General features: G+C 42.6%; 1 protein-coding gene across 4 annotated transcripts in view; it reads left to right on the forward strand.

Moving 5' to 3' along the window:
- Positions 1 to 25,940, forward strand: part of SCMH1 (Scm polycomb group protein homolog 1) — a 407,761-nt gene that overhangs the window by 272,919 nt on the left and 108,902 nt on the right. For all 4 annotated transcript variants that reach the window (XR_013608787.1, XR_013608788.1, XM_078681906.1 and 1 more), the window contains exons 9-10: positions 1,054 to 1,289; positions 19,277 to 19,403. Coding sequence is in view for 2 of the 4 variants with exons in the window: in XM_078681906.1 (XP_078538032.1) it covers positions 1,054 to 1,289; positions 19,277 to 19,403 (363 nt within the window). In the remaining 2 variants the exon portion in view is untranslated. The remainder of the gene's footprint in view (positions 1 to 1,053; positions 1,290 to 19,276; positions 19,404 to 25,940) is intronic.

The following is a 25,940-nucleotide window of genomic DNA, read 5'->3' on the forward strand; positions in this document are numbered from 1 at the left end:
AACTCTTTCCATTGCAGTGATAGAAATACGATTTAAGAGTGTGTTTTGGGTGCAATCACAATTAAAATGTTTCACCAGCAAATCAGGTTACAAATAAACGCAGTGTGACATTACTTTTAATTCTGATTTACTTTCAAAATACTCGCTTAAAAAATACTTTACTTTGGTTTTACATTTCATGTTTCAGTCGTGCACGGACATAAATACCTCTATAAAATACAAAGAAGTGCAAGATTATATTTACATCACATTTTGACCTATAATTTTATAATGCCTGTGCGCTTGATTTTTGGTTGTCGCATCCATAAAATTAAAGCACCACAGTGAATACGTTATATTTACCAACATACATTTCCTTTATAAACCTTTTATTAATCTCTTTCACATGATGTAACAAGAAATATATAGTGGAAGCAAACATACCCAGTCAGAACATATACATTGTTCCATGCATGCAGGGAGATCACAGTAACTAAAAAACTATTGCTTACATTAAGCCAACAAATGTAAATAACATTGTAATTACATGATGCCATTTGTAAGCGGAGAACTTCTGCATAGATGTCTCTTCTCTATGTCGATGCGTGTCTGCTGCGCTGCTTTCAGTGCTCAGGCCCCTGTAGGGGCGCAGGCACATTACACGCTCCCAGCCTCGGACCGTGCAGGTAACAGCGGTAGGGCTAGAAAAAGGGTTATTTCGAGGGACGATGTCGAGGGAAAAGTAAATAAATAAATGATCCAGCCCTACAACCGGCACCCCTGTTACCTGCACGGACCGCAGCTGTACGCTCCACTGGTGACTCTGTGGAGGGCAGGCCCTAGCTGGCACCAAGTGTGCATGGCTGTGCTAATGTGCCATTAGCATTGACAACACCCATAGCTCTGGGATTGCCAAGACTTGTTGGCTTTGCCAATGCTTGCTCTGAAATGGCTGTTTACCAGGCTGAGTGAACTGTGTTTCTGACTGGTTTGTAGTTGGGAATAGAACAGTATTAATACTGGGTCCCTGTAAATGTGTTAATCTTTTATCCTTCATCTTATTTTCCCTTACAGTTGTGGTTCCAAAAAGCCCCATCACTGCCTCTGATATATGCTCTGAAAAGCTCAGCATGCAAAGTAGTGCAAGGACCATCAGAGTTCATCCACCGCTGCAACAAGTCTGTAAGATCGACAAGAGGCGTGGACGAACGCCCAAGGGTCTTCTCCATCACCTAGTCTCCTGTGCCTCCACGTCTATAGTGGAGCCTTTGAAACTGCCAAAAAAGAGGGGACCAAAGCCTGGAAGTAAGGTAATTATACACATACGAATGATTTGCTTTTCATATATCATTCATGTTTGGTCTTGCCATTTTACAGTACTTGACCTCTGAAAAATGAAGAGCTTAGTTTGTCCCTGTCTGAAATGAAACCTGTGACCAAAATATTACACAAAAATACCAGAAGCACGCTGTTAACCTGCTCATGCTCTTTTAACAGTGCTTATCTTTTTGTGCTTCATTTTGTTACTGTGTTAGGGTTGTGTAGGAGTGGTTTCGGAGAGGCTAAGGCTGTAATACAGTGTGATATAAATTCCTATTCATGCCACACATATAATGTGGGTTGTGGGAGCGTTGAGAATCTAAAGCAACAGTATTGGATGTCACATTAAGAACATTGTCTGCTGACAACTAAACATGCATAGGGTTAAATATTTTCTAAAAAGAAACAAAAATCATTATGGAATGCCTTTCTCCCAGAATTATTGTTACTCAGGGTTCTTGTTAGTGAGGTGGAGGGGAACTAACGGGAATTCTGAGATTAGGGGCATAACATTCAGGATTTGTATTTAACGTGCCAACATATTTTGACCTGGTATTTCACCTGATGACCTCAGGTGAAATCTCTGGTGAAATACCATGGAGTTCCCATGCTCCCACTAAGCTTATCATTCTGATGGGCCTGTAGGTCGGGATATGGATCAAACTGGAATTACCGTCCCTCTCGTAATGCAGGCCTTATTAAATTATTCCATTAGCTATCACCTAATAACTGTCATATGTTCAAACAAAGGTTAAAGTGACTAAGGGCCATATGTATCAAGGTACCAATTAGCGATTCTGTAATAGCGATTTTTAAGAAATCGCTATTTCAGAATCGCTAATTGGTATGTATCAAGAAAATTGCAATTTTTTAGCTTTTTCTTGATATTCCTTAATTGCGAATCCCTAACTCCGAATTTGCAATTAAGGAATACTTTGCCATTCATTTCTATGGGCAGGAGGCCCATATGAATGAATGATAAGTTATTCTCAATTTGCGATTCGCAATCTGCTAATCGCAAATTGAGAATAATTTCAAGGGTGCAGGGGTGTCCAAAGGACACCCTGTTGCACCCCTGAAATATGCATGGGTGCACATGTGGCGCACATACATGCCCTAAGGGCATGTATGTTCGTAACATGGCACTTTGAAAAATGCAAAAATGTGCACTTTTCAAGGAATTCACAACTTACCACCAACTACAAGTTGGTGGTAATTTGCAATTCCTTAAGGCCATTTAGCAAATTTTTTTGGCTTCTTACATTGCATAAAGGAATCGCAAAATTTGCGATTCCTTAAATGCAATCGCAAAATAAGGAATCCAAATTGTGCGATTCCTTATTTTGCATGCTGATTTGGGTGATACATACCATTTTGCGAAAATGCGTTCGCAAACGCTGAAATTCTGCGAATTTCGGCATTTGCGAATGCATTTGGAAATGATACATATGGCCCATAGTTAGGTATGGTAATATCTTACTTTACAAAAAAAAAACTTAGAAATTCACTGAAGAAACAAAGGTTAAAGTGACACAAAAGTTAGGTGCAAATGTCAGTTAAAAAATACAGTTTTAAACTAACACAAAACACTGAAATTCACCAGTTATAGTTAAATTAAGTAGTTATAACTTGTGCACTTGCCATACACGGTGTTATCATCAATGATGTCATTTCAAATATGATCAGTGATGTTATCAATGATGTCTTTAGAACAAATCATGAGTGATGCAACGTGTGAGGTCACAAGCAGTGCAAGGCAAGTGCGATATTTAGAGTCGTTTCATTTAAATACAACTGGTAAATTTTAGTGTTTGTTTTGAGTTTAAAATAGTACTTTTAACTGATGTTTTCGCTTGACAACAACTTGACTTGACTTTTTTTTCAGTGAATTTCCAGAAGGTCTTGCAGTGGGCATAAGTAGAGTTTTTTTGTTTTCTCTTCGAGCCTTTTTGTGTACACTGGACAAACCATTCTTTTTTAAGTCACCTGGTGTGATGCGGTTTAGTAAAGGTTGGGCATATATGCTCCCTCCCAAACTGTTTGTGTTGCCACAGTGGGATCTCAATTTGGTCCTGCCTTTCCTCATGTGCACCCCCTTCAATCCAAACCATAGGCGCTCACTGTCTATTCTGACTCAACTGTTTTCCTCACTGTGATGAATTAAGCTTGTTGCTAAGTGAGCTCCAACCTTTCTTGTTGCAACCGCCCCACATCTTTTTTTTCCGAACAAGCTAGTGTTGAGGACTTCTTGACAAGTTGGGACTCCTTTTCACATTGGGAAATCCATCACCCTCCCTATGTTCTTTGCTCTGCCTCACCCCTCAAAAGAGGAGGGACTCCATCGGCTGAATCCCCAAAGAGCCCTAAGATTTTACAACAATTGTACTAAGGAACATCTGGTGTACGATCAGCTTTTTGTGGTATTCTCTGGGGCAAAGAAATGAAAGGATGTGCAGAAAAGGTCTCTGTTGAGGTGGATAGGCCTTTGCATAAGATCTGCTATGCATTGACCATAAATGCTGTCTCGAGAAGGTTTGAGAGCCCATTCAATCAGGGCTAAGGCTGCCACCACTCCACTGTCATGCAAAGTGCCTGTCCTTGACGAATAGGACACTTTACCCCGCACGCTTTTACAACGCATGCCATTACCCGGTATTTTTTACTCTGTGAAATCTTTTACAAAGCAGGGCTTTACAACGCAATCCATTATACCACATTCCCCATTTACAATTACATTTACAATTCTAACTCCACTGGGGCGTTACTTTGGGGAAGGCGTTGTAATGGTTTGCGGTGAAAAACCTTGCGTTGAACAAGATTTTGTGGAGTAAAAATGCGGGGTAATGGCATGCGTTGTATCGCATGCATTGTAAAGGATGTTTACCGTCGTTGACATCTGTCAGGCCACAACACAGGCGAAAGTGCTCATGTTCGCGAAGCTCTACTACTTTGACCGCCATGTCAAACAGTTTGGTCATTTTATTTCTTCAGTCCGTCAGGACTCTTCGTCCGAGCCCACTCTAGAAAGCCTCCACCTGGGGAGGTACTGCTTTGGTATCTATTTCCAAGGTTGATGACTCTACGGTTTGAAGTACTCATCAGAAGAACTAGTTGCTTACCTTTGGTAATGCAGTTTCTGATGGCTACTCTATCTAACTGTGCAATCCTCACTGCCCTCCCACTTCCTTGATCTGCAAGAGTGGTCTCTTTTTTACCATCTGAAAAGGTCCCAAATCAAAGATCGGCACATTGATACTGCCACTTGTTTTGTGCTCCGGGTCCAAGGGTCCGGGTCAGCATGAAACTGACATAGGTGGGCAATTCAGGGGTGGAACTAAGTGGCGTGTGAGAGAACTGCTACACAAACATCTGCCCCCAGTCTATTACCTAGGGGATGTTCTAAAGGAGATGGATCTGTGCTTAAGTAGAGGATCCACTAGAAAGAGCCTTACAGAAGGTAAGTATATTGTTCATTTTGCTGAAGGTAATTTACTCAAGGTAATCATTTCAGTTCTGTCAAGGACAATTAAATTGTTTTTAATAATGTGGTCTTAGCACCCCTTAGGCATTGAGGTAAGTTTTAAGTAAGGCAGTATCTTCTTTATTATGTGTCAGGCCCTCTGCTGTGCCATGTGTATAGCTCTAGTCGGTGTCAGAGCTATAACGAACTGGCAGATTCCCCTCAGCAAATTCACACTGACATTCCATGGAGTATTTCATTCCTTGAATGCTCTTTGTATTTACCCGATTCGAAAGGGCAGGCCCAGTCTGCATTTAATAATCCTTGTTGGGCACTTCCCCCTCTTAAGTGTAACTCACTTGGACACTTTTCTTGACTATGTGTGAAATCCAGAGCAGCAGTGAGTCAGTCTGCTAGCAATTTTGCTTACTATCTTCCACATTTGAGGTGTATTACCAGTGGAAGGAGCTGGGTGGATGGTTGTCTTACTCATGAGGTTGCGGAAACCCATCCAAGATTAATATTATGTGAAGGGGAAACAGCCCTTTGCAACGAGGTTTTTACCTTGTTGTGCCTTTACCACGCATTTTTTAGCACGCATATTTTTACAGTGAATGTGCATTTACAACGCATGCCAACACCACGCATTTAAGGTAAGTTGGGGAGGGGGATCTCCCTCACAATTACATTGTTTTTCCATCTAAAAACAATGCGTGGTATTGGCATACGTTGTAAATACATATTCGCGGTAAAAACATGCGCGCTAAAAAATGTGTGGCAAAGGCATGCAAACTAATTACATCTGTTGTACCGTCGTATAATCATATGAAGGTAAGCTACAAGTTCTACATATAATTTGAATTGTGGTGCTATATAATGGGTATACTTTACTCCACTTAAATTTCTGTTTTAAATTGCTTGTATTCAAAACAGATATTAAATTCACTGTAAAGGAACACCTTACATTTGGGCAATGTTCTGCACTGACCGCTTTTCAGGGTGGGCAGTTTCTTAATTAAATTTGGTATTTTATACATTGTAGTTGCCAAGCGTAGTGACTGCCATTAATCAAGTCTATCTCCAGGATTTGGTAGAGGAATATCAATTCAAATCCAGTAAGGCACACTAATTGTAGTCAATAAACTCAACATCTAGTCAGAGCTATATTTTTTAAAGGGGCTGATAGCCTTATTTGGAGGAGAGTGCTATGGAAAGAAACCCCTAAATTGCACTCTGTGACACAGAATCACCCTCAAATGAATGTGGTATCATTCCTTTGTGCTTGCAAAGTGATAATGAAAAGTTTTCACCATGCACCTATTTCTTTAGAATGCTGGTTTATAGCACTAGGACCTTGACTATAATTAAGCACAGAGAATGATTTGGAGCAGAACCCTCTGCAGAAAAGTGCAGTGCAACATTTTTAAAGTGTTACGTTGCTGTGATTTTAATGTCTGCTTTGAGTTCAAGAGCACATTTAAGATACATTTACAGCTCAGAGAGCGAGAAAACACTCACTAACTCTTCTCTGTGCACCTTTGTTCAAGTGCCCGGCACATTTTTATAGACAACCCTTTTGTAGTTTGCTTTATCTATGGTACTCCAGCTATAGTGCTATTGCACTGATCTCCTGAATTTGAAAATGACTTTGTGAATGACTAAATTGTGCATATGTCTCGGACAATGACTGCATTTAACTCTTTTGTGTCCTTTGGGCAGATATAATTCCACATTGTATGCCCTGCTGATAAACGCTTACAATGCTGTTAAAAAGCTCTCAACCTTAAAAGAGCTTGTTCTGAATTTGAAACTCGATATGCAGTGAGTGACTGAAACTTGGTTTTCCAATTTTACTTCAGATGCCTGTAATGAGATTGCTTCGGTCTGTTATTTACTTTTCGAACTGCATTGCCAAGGAAACAAGGTGATGACCTTCCTTTTTAGTGAAAACCCAAGGAAATGTATGAATGCCTCATGTGGCTGTAATCCTGGGTTAGAACCAATGACAGTAAAATTGAAAGACCCTAAGGTAGCTTTTGGTCATGCTTCTTAGTTTCTCTTCCCCCGTCTGCGGATGCTGACACATTTGATGAGTTAGTTATTACTTTAATACAAGGCTATTCCTAATTTCACAATACTCCTATTAAAAGACCTAAGCATTCAGTTTAATCATTCCTCTGCCCCTTTAGCAGGGACATATTGTCCTGTTTGAGATGAAGTCAGCTCTTTCTGCCTACTCATGATCTTTGTCACTCTCTATGTATTTTCTGTTCAAACTCCTTCAATTGTCAGTCTTACTATTACTATCCTTTTCTTTGGACTAATGACTTTCGGGTGCCTTTCACCTGCCATTTTCCTAAACCTCCGAAGAGCGAAGGCTCTCTACCATCAAATTTTGAAACAGGATAACGGCTTCTAGTGAAGCCTTATCTAATGCTATTCCCTCCTCTGATAGCTCCAAAGTCATTTCAGTTTCCTCCACCTTAGTGGTGGGCCACTTTTATATTTTTTTGCACTCCTCTCTCGATTGTCTGGCCCCTTTACAATAATTTCCAAGAAAAGAGACGATGTTCTCTAACGCTTGGAGCTCTAAAGGACTAAAATCTCTCAAGTTTTGTCTACGTGCTATTGAGCATTGAGAGAGTGCACATTCTGAATGCGTTTGTAGTTGCCCTGGTGGATTACTGCAACACATTTTACTGGAGCTACCAGCTTTTTGATTCAGAACCTTCAATTTATTCAAAACTGTCCTGCAAGACTTACATGTTGGCTGCACCGGTTGAATCATAATATCCCTTTCCTATCATCCTTAATGGCTGACAGTAAATGAGTGAATGGTCTTCAACTCTTTACAGGTAGTGTATAAAGGAGTATTACACAAGGCAGTATACACTCCAGAGCTTTCTCCTGTTTATTCACGGTTTAAATGGTACCCGCCTCCCTGTTTGTTGAGATCAGTGAATCAGTTTTGCCTTGAGGTTGCCAAATTTTGCCTTATAAACCTTAGTCTGTAAATTTCCTTTAGCGACACCTGCAATTAGTTGGAATCTATCTGCCTTTATAATTACACGTGAACCATGCCTGTTGAAAATTTAGGAAGCAACTGAAGACCTGGCTGTTTCCTTTCCCAAATAGGAATTGACATAGTCTTTTTCAGGTTTTAGGGACTGTATTTGTCTTGAGTTCTGGTTCATTACATGTGTACTCTAAGTCTTTTGCCAACTTTCTCAATCATGGGTATTTCATACAAAGTGTTTCTGCTGTAAAAGAAAACGGGGGTAAATAATGTATTTAAGTTGTCTCGCCTACTGCTTTGAGCAGTGAAACGTAATTGGTGTTGGGATTCCTCGGGTCCTCAAGTGCAGGATACCCCTTTCATGTAAACAGGATTCTGGGGGTCTAGAGCAGTTGCACCAGTGGAGGTCACCTACATATAAGCTGCCCTAAGCCATCAAGGGACAGGTCATAACACCTTTAATGCAGCTGATTTCTTGGGTTTAGGTAATGGGCAGTTCTGCGCTGCATAAAGAAAGATACATTTTGTTTCTTTGTGCGCGTTCTCAAGCTCTTTGTGCGCGGCATGAAGAGAGAAGCTGTGTGGCTTAGAGGGATCACAGACTGGAAGAAATTGAGGTGTGGGATACATCCAGCAGTGGCTTTATTTTCACCACCTTTACCTTCCTCCTTATTCTTATGCACTGACATGTTTCCCCCTGTCCATTGGTGACTCTTTTTTTGAACTGGCAAAAGTTTGCTGTGAGTTCATCACACCATTATCGTTTGGTGCCAAGATCACATTCTTCATCGATTGCTAATTGTTTGGTGTGGTTTGGCACCACTGCTACTCTAGCCAAGTAAAAAAGTGCAGAGAAACCACAAAAGCTTGAAAGCATTGCAGGCGATATTGTACATTAAAGATTTAAATGGCAGTTTCTCAAAAAAATTAAAGTCATCACACAAACTGCCCTTCTGGTTGCATGCCAACATGTGGTTCAGAGACTTTAGTAGATGAAGTAGTACAGGAGATGTCCTGGACTTGGACCACTACATCTTCAATCTCTGTATGGAATCAGAACTGGTCTGCCAGCTTCTCTACTGGTACTTAATGACCTTATCTAGATAAAGAGTGTGTTTACCAAGCAGAACAGAGCTCAACTTGCAGTGGAAGTGGAGGAACTGGAATTGTCCTGCATTTTTGTCAAACTTGTGTGAAATGAAACCTACTTAATGGACTTTTGATAGTGGTTGAACGAATAATGGTTTACGTTCTCTTTTTGATCCCGTTTGTTCTTTTAGGCATTATGATGAAAAATGTGTTCCCAATACAATGCAATATGGGCCACTTTATTACGCGCCTGCTGTTTTGGGTGCACTTGGTGCTCTCTGTCCTTTGGGTGAAGGGCCAGAAATCTTATTCTGGTTACAGGTTTTTGGAGAATTTTGGCTCCTGAAACATGTATTTCGACTACAAAGAGAATTGTGTCTTTTTAGGTCACAGCCTGCACTGTTTGGTTTGCTGGAGGCATCTTGGGGAGATTCAGAAAGTTGACCTAAGAATGCATTCCGCCCGTTGCTTACCATTGGCTTTGTGGTTTGCAGCAAACATTTTCTGATTCTCTATTTGCTGGTATTATTTGCTTTAAGCTGTCCAGCTCGAGTTTTCCCCTCCCGTTGGCAAAACCTTGTTTACTGTATTCTTCCACTAACGAGCTTTCTATAAGCAGGCCTTTAAATGTTGTTCTTATCTTGTCACATTTGCGGTGCATTCAAAGACTGAGTTCAAATATCAAGCTATGTCTTTCAGGAAGCTTGGTGTTGATTTTTCTTTCTCTGATTTCAAAGTGTGAGGATTTATGTGACAGTCATGCTGACTAATGGAGTCTGCTTGAGGAAAGCTGTACAGATGTTTTTTTTTTCTAGCACACTACAAAATTGATATACCTGTAAATGAACTGTGCTGACGATCAGTTCAATGCATTGGGTGATGACATTTCCACCCATTGTCGTTTGTGCGCTCTATACTTTTATCAGTAAAACTGTATGCGAGTACAAATGTAATGGCCATTTCAATTGAAGATGTGTTGTCTGTAATCGCAGCACGCTACTATACCATGCATACTCTACATTATACCACTGCACTTTAATCTGCACTACTCCACACTATGCTGCTCCACACTGCGTCACTGCAATCTTCTCTGCACCACGCCTCCATTCTACGCCTCTCTACTCTACACAACACCACTCCACGCCAATGCTCTCTACCCTACAAGACCGTACTATGCACTCTTTGCCACTGCACTCTACACCACTCTATCCCACCCTACTCTGCAACACTGCACTCTATGCCACTTCTCGCTACGCCAATGCACTCCTCACCACTTTACTCAAAACCAATACATTCTGTGGTAATCTGCTCTGCGCCAAATCACTGCACCACTATACTCTACGCCACTGCACTCTACGCCACTCTATTCTACATCACTGTACTCTCTGCCACTCTATTCTACTCTGCACCATTCTATTCTATTCCACTCTACTATGCACCACTCTACTGCATGCCACTGCACTCTACGCCACTGCACTCTGTCTCTGCACTCTATGCCAAAGCATGCCACCCCACTGTATTATACACCACTGCATTCTACAACAGTATACTCTGCAACATTGCACTCTACGCACGTCCACTCCAAGCCACTCTAATCTACTCTGTACCACTGTACTCTGACACTCTCCTTTATACCACTGCACTCTACACCACTTCACTCTATTCAGAAACTATCTACTCTGCCGCTGCAGTCTACGTCACTCTATTGCACTCTGCTCCACTCCACACCAAGCCACTCCATGCCACTGCAACCTACAACCCTTTTTCTCAAAACCAACACACTCTATGCCAATCTACTCTGCACCAATGCACTGTACACCACTATACTACACTGCTCTCTGCCACTTCATGCTACACCACTCTACACCATTACACTCTACGTCACATTACTCTGCACCACTGTACACCACTCTATTCTATACCACTGCACTCTACAACTCTCTACTCTGCAGCACTACACTCTCTTACCACTGAACTCTCTGTCATTGAACTCTGTGCCACTCTACTCTCTCCTCCACTCTACCCAACACCACTCTACTGCGCCACTCCAATCTACTGTGCACCACTGCACTCTATGCCTCTCACTCTACTCTGCATCACTCTACACCACTCTAAGCCAGTGCACCCTACCCCACTCTACTATGCACCACTGCACTCTTAGCCAGTGCACTTTACACCACTCCACTTTGCAACACTACACTATGTGCCAATAAACTCTACGCCACTGCTCTATACCACTCCTTGCCCATAACTGGCTCTCGAAAAAAGAGTCTGTTTTTCCGACACAAAAAAACCCTCGAAAACCCTAATTTTACACAATACCTAAGGTTCATAAAAACCTACAAAATCCACCTGGTCGCCCCATTGTGTCCGGTATTTCATCCATACTAGAACCATTATCAAAATTCGCTGATGCCTTCCTAAGGCCTTTGGTTCAGGCAACGGACACATACCTTAGGGACACAAAAGCAGTTCTCCAGCTATTACAAGATCAACCGTTCAACCCAGACTCTCAAATATTACTGAGCCTCGATGTGGAGAGCCTTTACACCAGTCTCCCACATGACGAAACCCTCCTAATCATTGAGGAGGTGCTGCATACCAATCAATGAAATTATCACACTCCACGAGGAGTAGTAATGGAGTGTATTTCCATAGCACTCACCAAGAACCTTTTTGAGTATGAGGGCACCCTGTACCTGCAACGTCACGGAACGAGTATGGGAAGCACATTCGCGCCGAGCTTAGCGGGTCTATATGTACACCACCTGGAAGCTACCAAGATTCTCCATCCCAGCAATCCATTCAGGAGTAAAATCCATACCTGGCGGCATTATATTGATGACGTCTTGGTCATCTGGGAAGGGAATGATCAATCGGTTGCAGATTTCATGCTTTGGATCAACAACCAGAATGCCTTTCTGAAATTTACCCACCAAATGTCCAATGAATCAATGGTGTTTCTGGATTTGAACATCTACCATGAGGCAGGGTACCTAAAAAACAAAACACATTTTAAACCCACAGCTAGGAATTGCCTCCTTAGGTACGACAGTTTCCATCCACGTCACCTAAGAGAAAATTTACCATACGGTCAGTTCCTACGCTTACGCCGCAATTGTAGCGACGTGGGTAAATACAAATCCCAAGCCCACGATCTGAGTGTAAAACTGAAACAGAGAAGGTATCCGGATAGAGTCATAAAACAAGCAATGAAAAGGGCTCGTAATAACAACCGGGAAGCACTCTTGGAAGATAACACTCAGAGAGAAAAGACAGAAAACAGAACAGTCTGTGTAACAACGTACAGCTCAGTTTCCAACCAGATCTCAAAGCTGGTAAATAAACATTGGCGGATTCTGACGAGTGGTACTCTAGTTCTAGAGAAACCTTTATTCGCTCACAGGAGAGGAAGAAATTTGAAAGACATCCTGGTACATACCAGACCCCGTACCAATGTGATTCAACAAACCAGATTACGAGGCCTTCATGGACACCATCCTTGTGGTAATTGTAATAGTTGCCACCTGACTGAGAAGAGCCTGACTCTCACCTTTCAAAATGGCACCAAATGGGAACAACGAGCATTTACAAATTGCAACAGCAGGAATGTTGTCTACCTCATCACTTGTCCATGTGGCAAGGAATACGTGGGTATGACAACACGCGCTGTAAAAACGAGAATAAACGAGCACAAAAGCAATGTAAGAAACTAACTACAAAAATGGCAGCACATTTCCTGGAGGCACAACATTGTGTAAATGAAATACACTGGACTGTGATTGAACAACTGCCTTCAGACATGGGCCTTTTTGAAAAGGAACAAAGGTGGGTGTTCCGTCTGGGCACAGACACCACCGGATTAAATGACTCCATTCCATGGAGCCAACTGCGATGATAGCTCATAACTACTGTCACACAATCCTTGATAAACAGCATTATGGCTCTACCCTCAGAATATTGAATCTGACCTCGACTAACTCCCATTAAACCCCTCTCTTTTTATCTTAATATTACCAATCCTACTGAGTCAGGTCATCAGAGACTTTGCTTACTCCACATTATTTTCATTTTTTCATTTGTCTGAGTAACCTTTATCCCCGTTTATCTTAGAGGTCTCAGGGCTTTGTATGTATTTCTAATTTTTTGAGGAATAGCCCGAGAATCAATCTCGGATCGGGGTCTTCTCACCGACGCATGCACGAGCGTCTACAAACTCTCTTTGAACGCTTACGCGAGTTGCCGACACTACCGCTTCGCGCATGCGCTCACGAATAATGTCATTTCTTCGCGCATGCCCTTTCTAATCAGACACACCCATCGTATGCACGCAGAACAGGATCATAACTTAAGGACTATGTCCTTTTTTGGGCCGATTCCGCTTTCAATTAGGTGTCAATTAGAACATCCTCAGGCACTATAAAAGGATGTTTGTTTAGAACGAACCGACACATCGTCGTAGCCGCGTTGAGGGGATGACAGCCTACCTGGCCGTGCTGTAACCGTGAGTGTGGTGGTGCAGAGTTTGATTATCTGTATCTCTATTGCGAATTAATATCTGAGATCCTAAAACTCAGTTCCTTTAACATCCCACAGGTTGCTACATTGAGCAGAAAAAAGAACCCCCAATACCACGCTTTTGGCTCATGAGGCTACTTAGTCTTTATCTATAAGTAAGCAATGTATATATTGAATAATGTGTGATTCTCATTCTGATTCTTTCACCCTATGAAATCCAATGGCGACCTTCAGTAATAATTAATGTGTGTCCTTGTCGATATGTTTGTCCATGTTTTCTTTTTTCCATTTTTTACAGGGTTCCTGGACCTTATTTTTGGTTCGCCGTTACCCTCCTGTGTATCAACACAGTTTTTTCTAAACATTTGTCCTAATAAGATATTATGTTTTATGTGAATTTTTGTTCATTCACAGGTTCTGATTAACGCCAATTGGGCGCAACGAACTTTCCTTAGGATACAGATAGGTACATTTCCCCATTATTTATTTTTTGTAGAGCACACTTTAACATCTACTTATACATGTGAGTACGGTGAGGATAACCAGTGCACATCCTCGTCCTGAAGAAGGAGTCTCCGACTCCGAAACATGTCGACGCACTTTCGAGGTTGACATACCATAATCAGTAAAAACAACCTCACCTGCACTTTTTTAATGATACCAGCCGAGGACTTAATAAAGAGATTTTGTTTTTTCCCTACGAGCCAGGTATCTTTTAACCATCACTTTTTCACCTCACCACTCACACATAATCACTCCACACACACCGACACATAGTTCACCTTCAGTGCTCCTACGTAGTCGTGAGTCGTAGCACGCCGCATTCTGTAGAGGTTTGCGAAGACCCCGATGATGAAGCATGACACTAAGGGGCCTGTTGGTGTGTGAGGGGTATTTAAACAACACTGGTTGCTCCCCACCACTGTAGGGATTACCGACACCATCCTAGTGGATTCTCTTTGTTTATATGTATTGCTAGGCGAGACAGAATCCACTTCTTCCTCTCCCTCCCCCTTTTTGTTAATTACCACTCCACTCTATGCCACTTCACTCTAGTCTGAAACAATCTACTCAACACCAATGCACTTAATGCCACGCTACTCCACTTCACTGCAATTAACACTGCACCACTGTGCTTGGTGTCGCTCCACTGTGCGCCACTGTGCTCTGCGCCACTATTCCATGCCACTCCACTCTACGCTGCACCACTATACCCTACCCTGCACCACTCTACTTCACTCTACTCTGAAACAGTTTATGCCACTGCACTCTATGCCACTGCACCCTATGCCGCCGCTCCACTCTACGCCACTCCACTCTATGCCACTGCACTATGTGCTTCACCATTCTATGCCACTACACTCTACATTATGCCACTTCACTGTAAACCACTGCACTCGATGCCAATTCACTCTACATCACTTTTCTCAAAACCATGGCACCCCACTGTACCTATGCCAACTACTTTACGTCACTATGTTCTACAACATTCTATTCTATGCCATTGCAGTCTACACCACTGCTCAGTAAACCACTCTAACCACTGCACTCTACGCCACTTTGCTGTGCACCACTCGACAACACTGCACTCTACAACACTCTACTCTATATGACTGCACTTTACACCACTGCCCTCTATGCTACTCTGCTGCACTCTATGCCAGTGCATTCTACTGCTCTCTACGCCACTGCACTCTATGCCACTGCAACACTCTACTCCATGCCAGTGCACCCTGCACCACTCTACTCTGCATCACTCCACTCTTATGCCACTGCACTCTAACCTGCACCACTCCACCATATACCACTTCACTCTGTCACTGTACTCTGCAACATTGCTCTCTCTTGCACTGAACTCTCCGCCACTCTACTTTGCGTCGCTTCACTCTATGCCACTGTACTCTATGCCAGTCCACTCTAAGCCACTCTAATATACTCTGCACCACTGCACTTTACAGCTCTCTACTCTATACCAATGCACTCTACACCACTTCACTCTACTCAGAAACAATCTACTGTATGCCACTGCAGTCTACGCCACTCTATTACACTCTGTGTCAATTCACTGTACTCCACTCAATTTTATACTGCTGCACTCTATGCCACTGCACTCTACGCCAATGGTCTCTACATCACTTTACTCAAAATCAATACACGCTACGCCACTGCACTTTCTACCAATCTACTTTGCACCACTGCATGGTACGCCAGTATATTTTACTTTATGGCAGTGCACTCTACGCCCCTCTACACCATTGCACTCTGTCACTTTATTCTGCACCACTCTATGACACAGCACTCTACGCCACTCTACATCACTGCACTCTACAACACTTTACTCTTAAGCACTGCACTCTCTACCATTGAACTATGCCACTTTACTCTGTGCTTCTTTACTCTGTGCCATTCACTCTATACCATTCTACTCTACATCTCCACACTCTACCCTGCACCACTCCACTCTATGCCACTTCAATCTACACCACTCTATTCCACTCTGCGTCACTCCACTCTACGCCATTGTAATCTACTCTGCATCACTGTACTCTATGCCACTGCACTCTACACTACTCTAGGTCATTGCAATCTATGCCAATGCACTCTACACCACTTTACTCAAAACCAATGCACTCAAGCTACGCCAATTCACTCTGCCCCACTGTACTTTACATTATTTCCCTCTATACTACTCTACTCCACGATAATCCACTCCACTGTACTCCACTCTATGATGCTCCACTTAGACTCTCCTCCACGCCACGCCACAGCACTGTACTCCATTCTATGCCATTTTACGACACTACTCCACCCTGTAATACTTTACGCAACTCCCTCCATGCCAGTTTATTAGCCTCTACTCTATGACGCACTACTCTATGCCAATCCATTCTGACAGTCCATCCCGCTGTACACCACTTTACTGTACAACACTCTACGCAGCACCCTATATGCCACTCCACTCTGCTCTACACCACTCCACGACACTCAATGCCGTTCGACTCTAGGATGCACTACTCAACTCTGACACCGTGCTCCATTCTACACCACTGAACCCTTCCACTCTACGACTCTCTATTCTCTCCATGACACTCTACAACACTGAACGCTATTCCATGACACTCCACTTAACTTCTATCCTCTCCACGCCGCTCAACTCTACTGTACACCACTCCACGCCATAACACTCCACTCCTCTCCACTTTATGACACTCCACGCCACTTTACGACACTCCACACCACGCTTCTGTACTCCACGCCACTCAATCCACACCACTCTCCTTTACCCTACTAACTTTTAGCCACGTTGAACAGTAGCCACTCTGGCGCTACAAATTGCTAAATCATATTGGGAAGCCAATTGCTCTTGCATAAGCAAGGTGTACTGGCGTTGCCAATGCTTGTTTTAGAGGAGACCTTTCTTGGAGTATGTCAGTACAGAACAGAGCATTATCTTGTTGTATATATCCCGCACGCTGTCACAGGTTTTTTCATTCATGCTGTTGATTTCACCAGTCCCAGCTGTCAATCTGTATATCATTATAATTATAGCTCTTGTAGCTTGGTTCGGATATGTTATTTCTCAGCTATCAGCCCTTTAGGATTTTGTTATCTTTACTTCATGTTTTACGCTTTGTTCTTAGCACCAGCTACTTGGTATGGAAAGATCATGGGCCTGTACTGCCTAGAGCAGTGGTTCCCAAACGTTTGACTCCAGCGGACCCCCATTGAGTCACCACTGGAAGCCGGGGACCCCCACGCAATTTGTAGGATTTAAAATTCAACACATTAAAACAGTAATTTAAAAAAAAACGCACGTGTGCACCCAAAACAAATACTCGCATTAGTAAGTATTTTAGGGGCATATTTGCAAGCCCCTATTACCATGAGAACGTCACTTTTTACGACGTTCCCATGGCAACAGGGGCTTTGCTTTATTTACAAGGCAGAGTTAAGCCACTTAGCATGGCTTAACACTGGCTTGTAAATAACACCTCCTTTCACTCAATGCTTAGCGTGAAAGGGGTGGGCAGTGGGTGTTACGGTGGGCGTTCCACCGCAACACCCATTGATTTTGACACTGCCCCCTATTAACAAGGACAGCGTAAATGGGAGGCAATGCCAAAATTAAGACCAGGGAAAAACAATCTTCCCCGCACGCAGACACCCTTGCACTATGGTGCAAGGGTGCCTGCGTTGGCGCCACAACGTTAAGTTTAGCGTGAGCGTAGGTGAAACATAGGGCTGCATCATATTCTTGTAAATATAGGTGCAGCCCTGTGTTTCTGAAGTGGCAGAGCGTGTCGTTAAGCCAAGGAGGTTAACGACTCTCTCTGCCACTTCTGTTGTATTTTATATTGAAAGAATTTGGAAAAAATGAAGAAAATAGATGGGAAGGTTGGTGCTGCATCTCCATGACTAAATTTTAAATGGTTGGTTTTATTTCGCAGTACAAGGCTTTTGCTCCTGCCAGGGCCAGACTGGAAACTCAAAGCAGCCCTGGCAAATGTTTTCAGACCAGTCCCCATAGACTGCACACCAAGTGTAGTGAGTGAGCCTGACCGCTACAAAGGGGGCTTTGGGATGCTCAGCCCCAAAAACATTTAGGAAATAATGGTGCAGTCTACAACACAGTTATCATTACATATTGAATTGTATTAGCTTTTAAAGAATAGTACATTAAGTCCTTATTATGCAACAGAATACAACAATCTTTTTTGGGGTTCTTCAATGATTCCCCCACTATCACCCTCCAACAGTACCTCTCATCTCTCCATAGCCCCTCTGTCACATGTATAACATTTTTTATAGCATCTCTCATACAATTGTATGAGAGAGAGCAATTTACATCACACACATATAGAGACAGTGAATCCTACATGTAAATCAGTGTATAGAAAGTGCCACATAAGGCAAAGTGTACTACAAGGTGTAGAATTCACGTCATTCATACTGGTAGGCATTTTTAAATAGTGCTTGGTCTGGAAAAGCACAAACTCGGGATTCAGAACATAACACAGTGGTTAGCATTGACTTTAAAAATAAAAATGTATTTCCACCCAAATAAACCTTTTTAGCAGTATCAGGATAATGAAAGACTGGGAAAAATATGTCACTAACTTGTACCTTGCAGTTTTCAAGCAGCTCTTTGATGACAGTTTATAGGTCACTATGCTAGATTTCGATTGTCACTTATGAACTGCACAGTACCAAAATAATCTGTTTTTTAAAATGCATTATACATGTTCTTTGCAGTAGGCATGTTAACCCTCTGTGCTACATTAGATAATTCAAAGCTGCCACTGGACAAAACTCATCTCTCCATTAATCACTGGTGTTATCTAGACACTTTTATTGTTGTTTGAAAACTGCTAATTATATAAGATACTTTCAAGTGCTTTTAAAACTGCTGCCTGCGGACCCCCTGGGAATGTGTCAGGGACCCCTGGGAGTCCGCGGACCACCGTTTGGGAAACACTGGCCTAGAGGATTTAATTCTGCTTTTTTTTTGTAAATTTGTAAATAAAAGTACTAATCTGAAACACCTCACCATAGTTGTTCATTAATCTTTCCATGCCTGTTGAATGTCATTACAGAGCCAGTGCAACAGTGTACTGGCTTGTGAAGTCCATAGCAAGATATTCCACATAAAGCCATAGATAGGGTGTTTTTGTCACTTTTCTGCCGTCTAAATGAGGAAATGATTGAGTCAGTTGCAGCAGACTGGCGCCTTGCTATTTACAATTTAAAATCTACCAGGCCAACAGTCCTACCACCATTGATGGGACTAATAAGGGATTGAGCTGTATAATGCAGTGGAGGGGATACAGAAAGGACTTTTTGATTGCAGGGACTATGGTATTTTTAATGTGATTTATTGTACCCTCTCTCTGCAGAGGAAACCGCGGCAGTTACTCAATCCACCTCCCACTTCACCTACGATCAGCACCCCAGAGCCAGACACCAGCACGGTACCTCAGGATGCTGCAACAATCCCGAGCTCTGCAATGCAGGCGCCGACAGGTAAGGAACATAGAACTGAAACGGTAGGACATTGGAAGGCAGACCACATACTTAGCAATGACTGGCAGCTTGGGTAAATCTTGAAGAACGAGAACCCTGCTGAAGCGTGGGAAAACAAGCTCTATGAATCAGCAATACAGGGAAAGAAGGGAGAAACATGGCCAGCTGCTTTGTACGCTGTAGGAAAATGCTGATGGAATGCCAAAATGTTTGGAATTTTGAGTGCAATCACCAAATCATGTTTTCATAAAATAAACCGTTTCTGTTGAAATGCCAGACGTGCCCAAATTTCAATAAAAACCTTTTGAGCGGTACAGAGCAAGAGGATGTTGGCAGCAGACATGAACAGCTAAAGTCCAGTTTTCAGACATTGGAAGCTGCTAAAATGGAAAATTACCTTTATCTGCATAGCTTTTAAGGCTTGTTTTCTCCTTCCAAATGGGCCTAAACTGGTTGATTTTATGGGAAAGCATTATGTAGCACAGTAAACAATAGAAAAAAAACATCTATAGTGATGTATGTCTCTTTTGCAGTGTTCCTTTCAGAAAATAATTGTACAGTAGGCGAGTTGATGGACTGACATTTCTGTTAATTTAATTATTGGACAAATATTCTGAAATAAGTAGCACAATTAGCAATGCACACATAGTCTGCATATGATTTGGTGCACATCAATAAACCAACTGTAAGTATCATGTGTACCGTGACTAAGGGTTGGGAAGGTAACATGAGCTAACTATAACTTACTCCCCTGCAATGCACTGCTTATGACCTCACGTATTACATCACTCCTGACATGGTCGTTGACATCACCGATGACATCTCAACGCTGAAGCTGAGTCCCAAGATGGATGCCAACACTTCCTGGTTGAAGTGTTGGCAGCCAATCAGATTTCAGCACGTGGACTGTCAGATCCGTGTAGGATCCACGCCACCAGATATACAAATTTGTTTTTCAGTTAATATCTCTAAAACTACTGAATGGATTTACACCAAATAACCAAGAGCTACCTTTCCATTTAATTAATTCTGTCCAGCAGTTCGGGCTGCAGTCATTTTCAAAATCACTATGGGAATTAACATTGGGAAAAAGCTTTTTGGGAAACCTCAGTTCCCCACCACCCTCGTTTTTCTCAGGCCCTGCTTCACAAATCTTTCTTTCTAGACAGCAGCTGAAGTGAAGGTCAAATGTTTGAGCAAAATTTCATAAAGATTAATCAAACTGCACCAAAGATATAGGCAAGTCAAAAAGCTATTTTCCAATGGAAACTAGGTCCTAATTATAATTAACAACTGGATCGTTAGGGAAACCTCCTCGTGGTGTTGGACCACTCGAACTCAGGCCTTGGGAGTCAGGTGCAGAGTGGTGTAGAATCGCGCAGACACCAGTATCTGGATTCTGGTCTTGGAGACTTTGGGGAGCAAATCCGATGCTCATGGGAGACAGAGTTTATAAGGTGAGTGCAGAGCAGGTACTCCGGGCTCTGGACACGCTGCTAGAGGGTTGACTTACAGGGGATGTGTGCCATGTCGACTCTTCACTTTGCTCTGTACCAAACATGCAGCCTGCAATGGCAGTGTGTGGGTGTTAAGGTACAGGGCCTCTAAGGGTGGCACAATAGGTGTTGCAGCCCTTAGAGGCTTTCCCTGGTCACAGTGCCTTTGATACCTACGGTATCTTTTACAAGGGGTAAGCATCTGTGGCCAGAAAGGTGCCAGTGCGGGTACAAAGGTACAGTCTTGGAAAGAACACAGGCCCTGGTAACCTGATTGGCGGGGACCCAAGGAACATCAAGACAGTTTGCATCGGATGTCAGGCAAAAAGTGGGGGGATAACCATGGAAAAAGGGGCATTTTCCTACACTTCTCTTTTGCACAGTCAAACCAGATAGAAGCTTAGTTTATGACCATCATAAAGCGCATATTCACAAAACATAAGGTCCTCATTAGAGGCATATGTTGGACCTCATGCTCACAGGTTTAAATGCTTGTGGGTCCACTCATCTTTCAGAGATCAATAAAATGAGTGTCATTGAGTAACAATAAACATCTGTTATTCAGCGTCAAGAGACCCTTGGGTGAATGTGAGTTTTACAAATACACCTGTTATGTCATGTTATTTGTCGGCCCTTTCAGCTCTCCTACTGTTTCCTGTCCAACCATCCTTTTTTAATTCACCTGCTGTGATGAGATTTATTAAGTGTTTGACACACCTTTTTACTCCCAAACTGTGATGCTGCAGTGGGACTTTAACTTGGTTTTATTGTTTCTTATGTGCACACCCTTCGAGATACTGCATAGTTGTTTGTTTCATCTCCTGACTTTAAAGATCGTCTTCTTCACTGGGATTAAGTCAGTTGGTCACTTAAGAGAGTTTCAAGCATTTGTGGTGCAAATGCCAGCCTTAGCCCTCCTTTTCACCAAACAAGTTAGTGTTGAGGACTTGAACAAATTCTTATTGTTTCTCAATTTCACATAGGGCAATCCATCACTCTCCTTGCATTCTTTGCCCCTCCTCAGCCCATTAAAGAGGAAAAGAGGCTCCATCAGCTAGACCTTAAAGAAGCTTTACAATTGTGCGTTGACCGTTGCAAGGTACACAGTGTGAACAATCAGCTGTTTGTGGGGTTCTCCATGGCAAAGAAAGGGAAGGCTGTACAGGAGAGGATGTGGTTAACGTTAAGAGTCCTAAGCATTAAATCTGGTATGTGCTAGACAAGAAACAGCCTTGGGAAGGCTAGAGAGTCCATTCGACTGATGGCTGCTACCACTTTGTTACCTCGCGGAGTGCATGTCCTTACATATGGTGGGCTTCACTGCATATGTTCATGAATCACATAGCACTGCTACCTTTTCAGCCAGGACTGTCGGTTAAGGACATTACACCCGCTTAGTCCTGCAAAACATTTTTGGTCTGAACCCACTTTACACACCATTCACCTGGGGAGGTACCTCTTTGGTACCTATTCTAAGGTGAGGAAGCTGGTGCTAGAATTTAAATTAGAAGGTCAAGGTACTTACTTTCAGTAATGCTCTTTCTAGTGGATACTCTATGAAACTGCACATTACTCACTGCCCTCTCCCTTTTTTGTGGAGTGGCCTCTTTTTAACATCTAAAAAGGTCCCAGTTTCAAAGTTTGAAATCTCCACTCTGGAAATGAGGACCAATTCTACAACATCTCTATTGGTTGCAAGAAACTCAGGAGCTGATGTAGATCTCGATGGAAGGGGTACTCCATCACAACGGTGACGGATATCCTGTCTGCCAAAATATAAAGCCCATAGGATGCAACGGAATTTATATTTTGGTGGACGGGATATCCACCACCGTTGTAACAGAGTAACCAGTCCACCGAGATCTAAATTAGGCCAGTGAGAGATTGGTTATAGGCCAACCTTGCTTGATGTAACTGATGGACACATTAAAGCCAAGGTACGAATCCTAGGAGCGATGAATCTTAGGTGTGGGGGCACAGACCTTGGCCTCGAGGTCTGCATACGATTGGTCATCCTGTCAACGTTCTATCAACTGCAAATCTTCAAAAATCCCTGTCCTTCTTTCCTACCAACAAGTACACCCACATTGTTGGAACACGAGTCATCTCATGCCTAGTCTCTGGTGGCAACTCCCTGTAGGCCGGGTAATCTACTTGCCAAATGAAAAATCTACTAACGACTCAAAATCCAAGAGTGCTCCAGCAAAGGATGCACCTTTCTCTCAAATCCCACCATAATGGCCTTTACATGCTGTCTATGAAGATCAGATTGTTGCCAAGAGTCTGTTATTATCTTACAAATATCTAAGCAGCCCTGCACCCATATACTTTGAGAAAATGTTAAAATGTTACTAAAAAATGACTAAAAAGGTCAGCAGCAACTGTGTTCTGAACAAGCAAACCTGACCGTATCCAGAACCACGGGAAAGAGCAGCAGAGACAGGTGCTTCTCTGAATCTGGCCTCTGGAGGTGACTACTGTCATACGTCCACACTGTCCCCATTCTTGTGATTCGTACAGGAAGGTTAAGAACTCGTCTCTGTTAGCTCACTCCAGCCAGGGGTCGGGCTGGGTATGCTGGATGCCACCAACCCTTTTTTATGAGGTTTCTTCTAAATGCAATGACGCAACCCACAGTTAATGTTTTGACAATGCTTCATATATCAGTTCAGTATGGTATGATATTGTCAATGTAGCCCAGATCACTTGTCAAGATGAAGAGAGATTTTTTAAATTTCTAAATATTTTATAATTTCTTTAGAGACATATGGTACAGAAACCATGCACTACATACATGTATGAAGTCTACTAGAACATGCTAATGTCAGTAAAGATAGACATTTCTTCCTCCTACAACCTTGTTGGATAAACTGGGGGATTCGAGATTGCCCAGTTTGGAGAGTTTAGATTTAGTTGTCCGGAAATCGTGGCAATCCTTGTTGGCAAGGAAGTTTTTCTCCTGTAACAAAGCAAGAGAAAGTGGGCTACCATTATCAAAAAGATCGGACACCAGGTCGAAGCCTTTTGTTGCCCATCTAGGACCGATCGTAGTAGCATTTGCCAAAGCAGTGTTTGTATTATTGCACAACGATGGGGCCATTGTTTTTGAGAGATTAGGGGCTAGGTGCCTATCTAGCATGCGCAGAGCACGGATCATGTTGAGGAAAATTCAACTAGAGTGGGGCAAAGTTATTTTAGACAATCTAAGAGTCACTGGTAGTGAGTAGGGTGAAATGATATGTAGTTCGATCATTTTCCATGGAACTAATGCACAGAGTTTAGCGTCTAGCCAACAGGCCTCTAGTGCAGCAAGAAAAGCAGGCTGATTATTATACCAGTTAGGAAGGCCACATTCCCTTTTTACACATGGTAGCCTTAGTTTTTAAGGCCTAATCTGGGTTTCTTTTTCGACCAAAGAAATTCTGAGACCAATTTATCAACTGTGGTAAAGAAGGAATGAGAGAGATGTACTGAGAGCATGTTAGATAGAAAGTTTACCATCTGTGTAATCATCATTTTCAAGGTGTCCACTCTCCCCCACCACTAAATATATCTGGAGGACCATGAGGTTAGTAGGTCTTTGATTTTATTTATTGTTTTTTGTTCATTCTGAAGGATTGATTCTGAAAAGTTGTTAGAAAACCAGATGCCTAGATATTTAATCATTTTTGTTTGCCATTTGAGATCCGAGTGATTGATGCAGGAGGGCTGGCAATGAACATTGAGCGGCAAGACTTCCGTCTTCTCCCTATTCAGAGAGTAGCCAGAATATACAGAGAAGGACTGGATTATAGACTCTGATCGCTACATCTGGATTCTTTTGATAAAATAAGTATATTGTCTGCAAAGGGCAGCAGTTTTGAAAGTAAGTGAACCAAAATTGACACCTTCAACATCTGAACTATTAATAATCATGGGTATCAACATCAAGTCTGCATGTGATGCACTCGATAAATGTATCCTGGAGGCACTGGATAGTACAGCTCCCTAGTCCGCGAGAGCATATGGTAGGCAGCTTAAAACCACTCCTTGGTTCAGCAATGAACTCAGAATGACTAAATCAGCCTGTAAGCGTCTTGAGAGAGCTTGTAGGAGGAAATGAGATGAGCCAACGAAAATTGAATACAAATCTAGTCAAAAAATATATCATGCTAGGATCAGGAAAGCGCGAGCCACCTACTACAGTGACAGGATTGAGACTGCTGAGAACTCTACGTAGGAACTCTTTACTATCTTCAAAGAGATCTCGTCGATAGCAAGAATGACAGCCCCTGACACTAGCTCAGCTGATTCCTGTAATAGATAGCGGACTTCTTCGCGGAGAAGGTGCAAAAGATCTTTTCCACTTTCCCTGACTCAGCACAACATGTTGTGCGGATGACAAGGGGATATCCAGGATACCAGAGGCGGAATGCCTCTGTGATTTTGTAACCCCCAGTAGGGACATACTTACAGGAGTAGCCCTCAATATCAAGTCTGGCTCTCCTAGAGATCCAGCCTCCCCTAAGATCCTAAGAGGGAGTTTAGATGTACTAGAGCCTTATATTAGACATCTTCTGGAGTTCTCGTTCTCATCTGGAGTTGTCCCTAAAGGATGGAAAGAGGCTATCGTCATTCCCCTAAAAAAAGAAATCGAACATTAGTATGAGTCAGTTGGATAATCTTCGTCCCATTTCTCTCCTGCTTGCTTTGCTAAATTAGCAGAGAAGGTAGTAAATATCCAACTGACCGCTCACATTAATCACCATAACCTTCTTGACCCTACATAATCGGGCTTCCGTGCCACTTACTGTACGGAATCGGCACTGCTCTTATCTACTGAAACCATCAGTAGACATGTAGATGCTGGACAGATGGTTGCTCTAGTCCTTTTAGATCTCAGTGCCGCATTCAACACTGTTGCCCATCATACGCTACTTCAGTGCCTTAGGGAAGGAGGCATGGCTAGTAGGGCGATGGAATGGTTAAGGTCCTTTCTACTTGACCGCAGTTTTCAGGTGTCGCAGAAACCTTTCCTCTCCAAAAGTGTCAAGCTGGACCA

The sequence above is a fragment of the Lissotriton helveticus genome, chromosome 3_1 (assembly GCF_964261635.1).
Source record: "Lissotriton helveticus chromosome 3_1, aLisHel1.1, whole genome shotgun sequence".
NCBI classification, from domain to species: Eukaryota; Metazoa; Chordata; class Amphibia; order Caudata; family Salamandridae; genus Lissotriton; species Lissotriton helveticus.